This window comes from Grampus griseus (assembly GCF_964374135.1).
Source record: "Grampus griseus genome assembly, chromosome: 14".
NCBI lineage: Eukaryota > Metazoa > Chordata > Mammalia > Artiodactyla > Delphinidae > Grampus > Grampus griseus.
The window spans coordinates 4,399,432-4,407,722 of NC_139008.1; the positions used below are offsets into that span (position 1 = coordinate 4,399,432).

Consider the following 8,291-nt stretch of genomic DNA (forward strand, 5'->3'; position numbering starts at 1 on the left):
ACGCCAAAACTGGCTTCCTCCAGCGTCCACTCTCTGGTCCTCATCCCTCCCAGGAGGGTTTTACTGAATGAGCCCATCCCCCACCAAGGGTCTCAGGCTACAAGGATGGCTCTAGGGTGAGGGGCACTGGGCACGGGCCTGAATACTAAGTCCCTTGTTTCTAGAGCGACCAGGAAAATGTGCCGGAGAAATGAAGCCCCATGAAACCCAGAGGTGAAAACACAGGCAGGACAATGTATTTCCTCATTTTAATTTATTTTTCGTTGTTTGTTTCTCACTTACCAACACATCTGTAAAACGTAGCAGGCTCTGTTAGTAAAGGAGAAGCAGGGAGGACAGCAGGGCAGAATCTAAGTAGCCAGATGGGGGAGTCGAGAGCAGGAAGGGCTTGGGGGCCTGAGGTGGCGGGTGCCCCCCCGCCCTGGCATCATCCTGCCTTCCCACAAGGCATCACGTTGCTGCTGCTTTGACTGAGCCCCAGATGCTTACAAAACTGTCATAAAGAGCATTTCTGTTGCCTCCAATCCCTGTCCCTGACATTCTCCCTCTGACTCCCGGCGATGAGGCAGGGTCTACTCGGGCCAGCCCTCTGCACAGCCTGGCCCGGGAGAACCTGCCGCTGCGTCTCAAGGCCCCGACCCCACAGCCTCAGTCCCTGGACGGGCATCTGAGAAGGGAGGCTAGGGTGGGGCTACCCGGAGCTCTTTGGGAAGGATGGAGGGACCACCCCTTAGGACCTTGGACAGCACTCCCAGAATGCCCTCTGCTTCAGCCCCAGGCTTTTCTACTCAAGAGGCATTAGGGAGCGGCTGTGGGCATGGGAACACGGAAGCAAAGAGGCCTAGAGCCGGCCTGAGGCTTGCCTGGGTGGCCCTGGAGGGAAGGTTTCACCTTCACCCAGAGTGGACTTCCTGGCGTTTGCACATTGACCCAGCGGACACTCGGACCCTGTGTTTATGAACACAAACATTTTAATCAGGATTTTATCCACCCTGATGAATTTTCATTCTAGGAAGTATTTTCAAGGCAAATGCCATTGAGGACAACTTAATGCCTTGATCAGTTTTCTACGTAGTGCAGATACATTTCCTTTTTTTCCCATGAAATAATTTTCACCAGGACCAAATCCTTTTCACGTGCGTTGTACCACGTATATCGGACTCCCTGGTTAGTGTTCGAGCTCTGTCGAATGTCACCCACTGTCTCGTCTTGTCATTGGAATTTCTCCCCTGCGGCTCTCACCTCCAGTAAGTCCAATTTTCCCAGGGAGGCTTCCCTGACCGACTTCTCACCCATCGGTACCCGATGCCGAATCTGAACCGTGTGCTGTTTGTACTGATGTGCAACATCCGTGCTGTTTTAGCCTCGTCGACTTCCTCCTGTGGAGTGTTTCTGAGGGTGAACCCGTCCGACCACTCGGTTGACGCGGTAGAAGGATGGTAGCCTTTTCCCGGCGATATTCCAGGACGTCCCGAGACCCCGGAACTGGGTCAAGACGTCCTAGCGGGCGCTGAGCTTCCTGGGTGGGGGACAGGGAGAGCGGCGCCCTCCCCGACCTCGGCCCCCGCCCGGGGTCACGGCGCCTTGTCCGCAGCCTGCTCGGCGCGCGGGGCCCCGCCGGCGGCCGCGCGCGCGCCGCGGAGCAGACCCAGGCCCCGGGAGCGGCCGGCGCCGTGCAGCTGGCGCTCGTGGCGGCGGATCTGCACCTTGTGGCGGAAGCGCTCGCCGCAGTCCTCGCACACGTAAGGCCGCTCGCCCGAGTGCGTGCGGCGGTGGCGCAGCAGGTTGGACGAGACGCTGAAGCGCTTGCCGCAGTCGCCGCAGGCGTAGGGCCGCTCGCCCGTGTGCGTGCGCTGGTGCTGCACGAGCGCCGAGCTCTCGCTGAAGCGCTTGGCGCAGTACGGGCACGCGTAGGGCTTCTCGCCCGTGTGGATGCGCTGGTGCGTCACCAAATTCGAGTGCTGCGAGAAGCTCTTGCCGCACTCGCCGCAGCGGTGGGGCCGCTCGCCCGTGTGCGTGGCCTGGTGCCGCACGAGGTCCGTGCTGCGGCTGAAGCCCTTGCCGCACTCCCCGCAGATAGTCGGCCGGTCCCGGGCGCGCCGCCGCCGCCGCTGCCGGGCCGGCGTCAGGGCCGCGCTGCCCGCCGGGCCCGGGATGGCCACCACCGAGGGCGCCGACACGGCCGGCAGCACCATGAGCTCCTGCAGCACCACGTAGCCCGGGGGCGCCACCACGACCGCGGCGGGCGTCCCCGGGACGGCGGCACCGCCGCCCCCCGCGGCGGGCACCAGCTCCAGCTGCAGCTCCGACGGCACTGGGGTCAGCTCCAGCTGCAGCTCCGGCGGCTGGGCCCCCAGCTCCACCGGGGTCAGCTCCAGCTGCACCTCCTGCTGCTCCTCCAGCTGCTGCTGCTGCTCCAGCTGCTTCTCCAGCTGCTGCAGTTGCTCCTGCAGTTTGAGCTGCAGCTGCCGCTGCTCCTGCTGCCGCTCCAGCTCCTGCCGCTGCCGCTCCAGCTCCTGCTCCGACCCCAAGTCCACCGGCATGAGCTCCAGCTCCACCTCTTCCTCCTCCTCCTCTGGCTCCAGCGGCCGGGGCTGCAGCTGCTGCTGTTGCAACTGTTCTTGCTGCTGCTGCAGCAGCTGCTGCTGCTGTAACTGTTGCTGCTGCAGCAGCTGCTGCTGTAACTGTTCTTGCTGCTGCTGCAATAGCTGCAACTGCTCTTGCTGCTGCTGCAACAGCTGCTGCTGTAACTGTTCTTGCTGCTGCTGCAACAGCCGCTGCTGCTGTAACTGTTGCTGCTGCAGCTGCTGCAACTGTTCCTGCTGCTGCAGCTGTAACTGCTGCTGCTGAAGCTGCTGCTGCTGCTGTAACTGTTGCTGCTGCAGCTGTAACTGTTGCTGCTGCTGCAGCTGTAACTGTTCCTGCTGCGGCTGTAACTGTTCCTGCTGCTGCAGCTGTGACTGTTCCTGCTGTAACTGCTGCTGCGGTGGCAGCTGCTGTGATTGTAACTGTTCCCGCTGTTGCTGTGACAGCTGCTGTTCCTGCACTTGCCGCTCCTGTGGTTGTTCCTGCTGTTGCAGCCGCTGCGGCTGTGGTTTCCGCTGCTCATAGTGCACAGATTGGGGATTTTCCTGTAGTTCCTGCTGCTGCCCATCTTGCTGCTGCTGGAGCTGTTCCTGCTGTTGCTGTGACAGCTGGTGCTCTTGCATGTGCTGCTCCTGTGGCTGCTTCTGCTGTTGCATCAGCTGCGGCTGTGGTTTCAGGGGCTCCTGTCGCACAGGTTGGGGGTTTTCCGGCTGTGGTCGAGGCAGCCGCTCTTGCCCGCCCTGCTGCTGCTGTTGCTGCTGCGAGTTTGGCTGAGGTCCTGACCCTTCATCTCGTGGCTGCAGCTGTTGCCGCTGCTCCTGCTGTGGCTGTTGCTGCAGCTCTGGCTGCTGTTCTAACTGTCGGGGTTGCAACTCCTGCTGTTCTGGCGGGGCTCCCTCAGCGGTTGCACCGGCCCCCCTCGGGGCTGAGACTGCTGGCCGCGGTGGGCTACTGCTCCTCTCCTGAGCCTCTTCCTCCTCCTGACTCTCACTCCCACCGCTGCCACCTGTAGCGGAAATGGCAGGAAGCCAGGAGAGAAAGATCTACAGGCAGCTCTCCGATCCAGACTTCCAGGATCTCCCCCCTTATTCTGCCCCATGTACAGTCACTGTACCATACACTCCTGAGCCCTCAGAAGGGACCCCAAAACACTGGACCAAGTGACAGTGGCGGTATGGTAGAAACGGAAACGCCCAGAGGTGTGGAGTTGGCTTGGAGAGGTGCCCCAGGGACAGCTGGTCTCGTCACTCTGGACCCCAGCCCCTGACCTCTCCTCTGGGCCTTCTGCCACACAGGCTCCGTGCCTCAGACCTTGGCAGTGACACCGTGGGGGCCTGTGGCTCCCCAGCACCTCTCCCTGAGAAGTCCTTTGGGCTTAACTGCCATCCAGTAGGAAACAGTGAACCAGCCATTCCCACGGCTAAGCCACAGGCCCATGCTGAACTCAGACCTCAGTTAAGGTCACACCGTAAATTAAAGGAACTCACCTCCTCTGTACATAATAACGAATTTCTGTAAGGCTGCCTGGAAGTGTTTCTGCGGCAGTTTCTAAAAGTCACCAAAGTGTCAGAGAGAACATGAGGTTTCCAGGTCGGAAGTCCTCAGTTCAGAAAAACTCTACCAGTGAGTAGCTGTCTAACCTCCTGCAGGTTCAGGGCCCTCCTTGTCTGTAACATAGCTTAGTGACACCCACACCAACAGCTTAATGAGTGAAGCAGGAAGAGCCCTGACATTACCCCTAGCAGGTGCTTGAAAAATCCCTCTCCCTGTGGGTTTGGAATGGGTTTGAAAACTAACAAACAGTTCGGAAATACTGAGGATATAACTAGCTCCAACTGAAACAGTCCTTAAGCTGGAAGTGTTTTAGATTGTTATTCTGGGATGGAAAGGACCAACTCACGGCCCCAAGTCAACATAGCAACTGGCCAATTATTTAACCTCTGGGAACCTAAATTTCCCCATCTGCTAAAGAAGACAAATCCCTTTCAGGGAAATCGTGAGAATTAGAGGGGATAAATGAGCAGCCCCAGCACGGTACAGGACGCAGTGTAAGCTCAGCTAAACAGGACTCATTCCGTTGCTGTTTCACAAAACCCACACGCAGTCTCTCACTTTGAGCATTCCTGCTGTGTTATCAGAAAATCTGAAGAGGCTTTCTCCATTCCCAAGTCTGATTTCAACATCTGTTCTTCGTACAATATCATCTTTTCAATTTTGTAATGGAAAGTAGAGATTTGATTTTGTAAATTTTGCTTTCTGGCTACTTTTCCAGGAATATATTGAATAATAAATAATATTGAATTAATAAAGCCAAGGGATATCTACATGTAAATAATTCCCTTTTAGGAAACTATTCCCAATAACCTTTGCTTAGACTAATGGATCAGTGAATGCATTTTTCCTATACACTCACATCAGGTGGGAGTATGCGGGAAGGGAGGGAAGACAGCCATGAAAACCTGTTTTCTCGGCAAATCGACACTTACATGGACACTCCCTTCTCCCACCACCTCTGGGTGCAGCAGGGACACAGCACGCCTCTGTGTGGGTCCTCTCATTTCTAGGACAGTGCCTGGCCATATGGCCACTCCGGACTTCTTCTGGCATTTTAAACATTGTTAACAACAATGCTGTAGTAAATGTATACTTAAGTGTCACCTGATGTGTCTGCTCTCGTGAGATTTTTGTCAGTTAAATATTTAAGCCAAAAGAGTCCTGGGAATTCCCTGGCGGTCCAGAGGTTAGGACTCGGAGATTTCACTGCTGAGGGTGCGGGTTCAATCCCTGGCCAGGGAACTAAGATCTTGCAAGTTGCGCAGCACGGGCAAAAGAAAAAAAAAAAAAAGCCCAAAGAGTCCTAGTTAAGTCCACACATCCCCATCCAACCCCTCCAGTTCCTTTGGTCCTTTTCATGCTCTGTTCAACCCTGCCCCAGCCCCTCACTCAGCACCCTCGAAGCCCAGAGTGGGGAGTTGAGTCCCACGAGTGTGGCCACCATGGAAAGATTCGCCCAGAGCAGGTCCCAGAGAGAGACGGGGTCTTGGAAGGTTCTGCAGGGCCACAGTTGCTTCTGGGCAAGAGGGGAGAGAAAGCTGGATGGAAGCAGAGGCCAAAGAAAAGCCACGCGGCCAATGACAAGAGGGCGCCTCTGCCGCTGAATTCAATCTGGGACCTTGAGTCTGGAGCCAGGGACAAGTGGGAGGAAAATGGAGGCTGTGTGAGCCCTGGGGAAACAGCAGAGGGTCCCAGCCAGCACTTATACAGGTCCGGGGCAGGGGCTGAGAACGTCTGCACTGCCAGGCAGCCCTCACCAGCAAGACTGCAGCCCGAGCCACCTGCTCTCTCGATGTGAACCTGCCGACGTGAGTGGGTGCAGTCTGCTCTCCACACCCCGGAACTGCCAGGTGGGTGCCCCTCCAGACAGCAGGCCGCCCGCCACCACTCAGGGCTCCCTCCCAGCTGTGGCAGGCCTGCGTTCTGTCAAAGGATCCTCGCTGGGGACCTGAGGACCATCTCCTGGTTTAGGACGTCAGAGGCCCCCCCCCAGCCCCTCACCTGAGAGGGTGTCAGGCCTTGAGCCCCCATCTTCAAGACACCGCAGCTCGAGCACGAAGGTCTTGGTTGCCGGCCCTACCTCCATCCTGGCAGTCAGACGGAGATCCCAGGGAGCCCGCTGTGCTGAGGAAGGAAGGAAGCTGTTCAGATGCGTAGGAGCGCTGTGAGCCCCGGGCCCAGGGGCACCAACTCCCTTGACGACCCCCAGAGCTGGCAGCTCACCCCTGCTAGAAAGAAGGACCGTGTGGTCCACAACCAGGAAAGGGATGAGCAGGGGTGGCCTAGAGGCTTGGATCCCCAGCCCGTTCGCCTGCACAAGGAGTCCTGCCTCTCCAGACTTTGTGCAGGGCCCGCATTCAGCCCCACAGCCGGGGCAGCCCATGCAGCTGTGCGTCACTGAGGGACGATACTAAGGTGGCTAGCTGCACTCCCAGAAGGGACATTTGGGGAAGTCTGCAGAAAAAAAGAGAGACTTGTCCATCTCACACTCCCCTAGCCCCCTTCCAAGCAGTGACAAGTCTGTTCAATTCCCTGGCCTCCTGCCTCCCAGGCTGCTGGGGGGTTCACCCCACCTTCCCAGGCCGCCAGCAGACCAGCGGTTCCAGGCCATGTGGGTCAGTCCAGGTGCCACCTCAGCTCCCAGGAAGGCAGGTTTCCAGGGTACCACGACCCACGGAACTGGCGGGCTGCCTGTCTGGCCCTGTGCCCAGGCAGTCCTGAGGTCTGGAGGGCTCCCCGCCTCTCTCCCGCGTCCACCTTGGCCCCTGCAGAGGTGTGCCCATGTCCAGTCCTCCCTCCCCTCCTAACAGGGTGACTCCAGGTCTCCCTAGCCCTGCAGAATCCAGTCCAAAGCCTCTTCAGAGAAGCGTCCCTAGGTTCACTCTGCTGTCCTACCCACTGGGCCTCACCTGGTACAGCATTTCCTGCTCCTCACGCAGCCTCTGCACTAGGGGAGGTGTGGTCAGCAGGGGCTGGAAGGTGAAGGCCCAAGCGTTCAGCCAGCACCTTCCTGAGAAGCCTCCATCCAGAAGGAGCCGGGGAGGCGCCAGGCCGCCCGGGGGCCTTTCTGGGCACTCAGGAGGGTCGGCCGCGGTCTGGGTTGCCGAGGTCGCGCTGGGCCAAAAGAAGCGGGCAGAGCGGAGTTCAAGAGCAGAAGTTGGTGTCGGCTCCCTGGGGTGGGGGCTGGAGGAGGCCGAGTCCCCAACCAGCGCGGGGCTCAGGGCCGGCCGTGAGGGACCATCGCGGGCGCCGAGGGCTACGGGGCGGCCCCGAGGGCGGCCCCGGTGGACGACCCAGCCCGAGGTCGGCGGGGCCGGGTGCCACCGGTGTCTTTTCAGCCCGGGGCAGCGCGGGCCCGGCCGGGGTCCGCCTGCCGCCACAGGTGCCGGGAGCCCGCGGGCGGGCAGCCTGGGCCGGGCCCCGTGGGCGGCGGGCGCCACGGCCGGGCCGGGGTCCCCGTTCGCTCGCCCGCCCGCCCGAGCGTGCGACCCGCCGGCCGTGCGTCCGTGCGGGCAGCGGCCGGGCCGGGGGCGGGGGCGGCGGGGGCCGGCACAGGAAGTCCCCCCGGCATCCGCATCCTGTCCCCCGCCCGCCGCCCGCGCGGCCCCGCGCCCCGGCCCCCGCTGCCGCCGCCGCCACCGCCGCCGCCGCCGCCGCTCTAGGCAGCCGCGAGCTCGGTGGGCTTAACCCTTCCCCGCCCGGCCACTCGCCCGGCCGCATCCCTGGGTGCGCGCGTCCGCGCCGGGGTTGGCGACTGTCGCCGCAGGAGTGTAGCGGGAGGCTCCCAGCTGGGGCCCTGCCGCCCCGTGAACGACAGGCACGGCCTCAGGGCGCCCCTGGCCAGGGTACAAATTGGGCTTAATTAGCACTCAATTAGATGACAGTTAGTGAAGCCCCACCCCGGGCCACCTGAAGAGGCCTCCCCCTCCTCCCCTTGGACCTCCGGTCCTGGACCCTGGAGTGGCGAGGACAGGCCTGAGGGGGCGGGGAGTGTTGCAGCCAGGACGGTGGGCGTGGGTCCCAAAGGACCAGATGGCGTCGTAGGGGCCACCCTCGGGCCACCCTGGTCAGCTCGTCCCTCTCTGCGCCCCCTGCTCGCTTCCTCTGTGCACAAGGCCCCCTGCCCCACCCCCGCCCTCTGCCTTCCCCAG

General features: G+C 60.7%; 1 protein-coding gene across 2 annotated transcripts; it reads right to left on the reverse strand.

Moving 5' to 3' along the window:
* Positions 1-248: 248 nt before the first annotated feature.
* Positions 249-7,609, reverse strand: ZNF853 (zinc finger protein 853). 2 transcript variants are annotated; one of them, XM_082670376.1, is made up of 3 exons: positions 7,050-7,609; positions 6,142-6,259; positions 249-3,592 (listed from the first exon to the last, which is right to left on the reverse strand). In XM_082670376.1, the coding sequence occupies exons 1-3, from the start codon at positions 7,059-7,061 to the stop codon at positions 1,575-1,577; spliced, it is 2,148 nt and encodes a 715-aa protein (XP_082526502.1). In that variant the 5' UTR covers positions 7,062-7,609; the 3' UTR covers positions 249-1,574. The 2 variants fall into 2 exon arrangements, with proteins under 2 accessions (XP_082526502.1, XP_082526503.1); XM_082670377.1 differs by having other exon boundaries at positions 6,142-6,264.
* Positions 7,610-8,291: the final 682 nt, after the last annotated feature.

Excerpts from the sequence above, each read along its gene's own strand:
- ZNF853 (XM_082670376.1), bottom strand. Across the intron at positions 3,593-6,141 it reads AAGGCCTGACACCCTCTCAG|GTGGCAGCGGTGGGAGTGAG; the intron begins GTGAGGGGCTGG and ends TTTCCGCTACAG.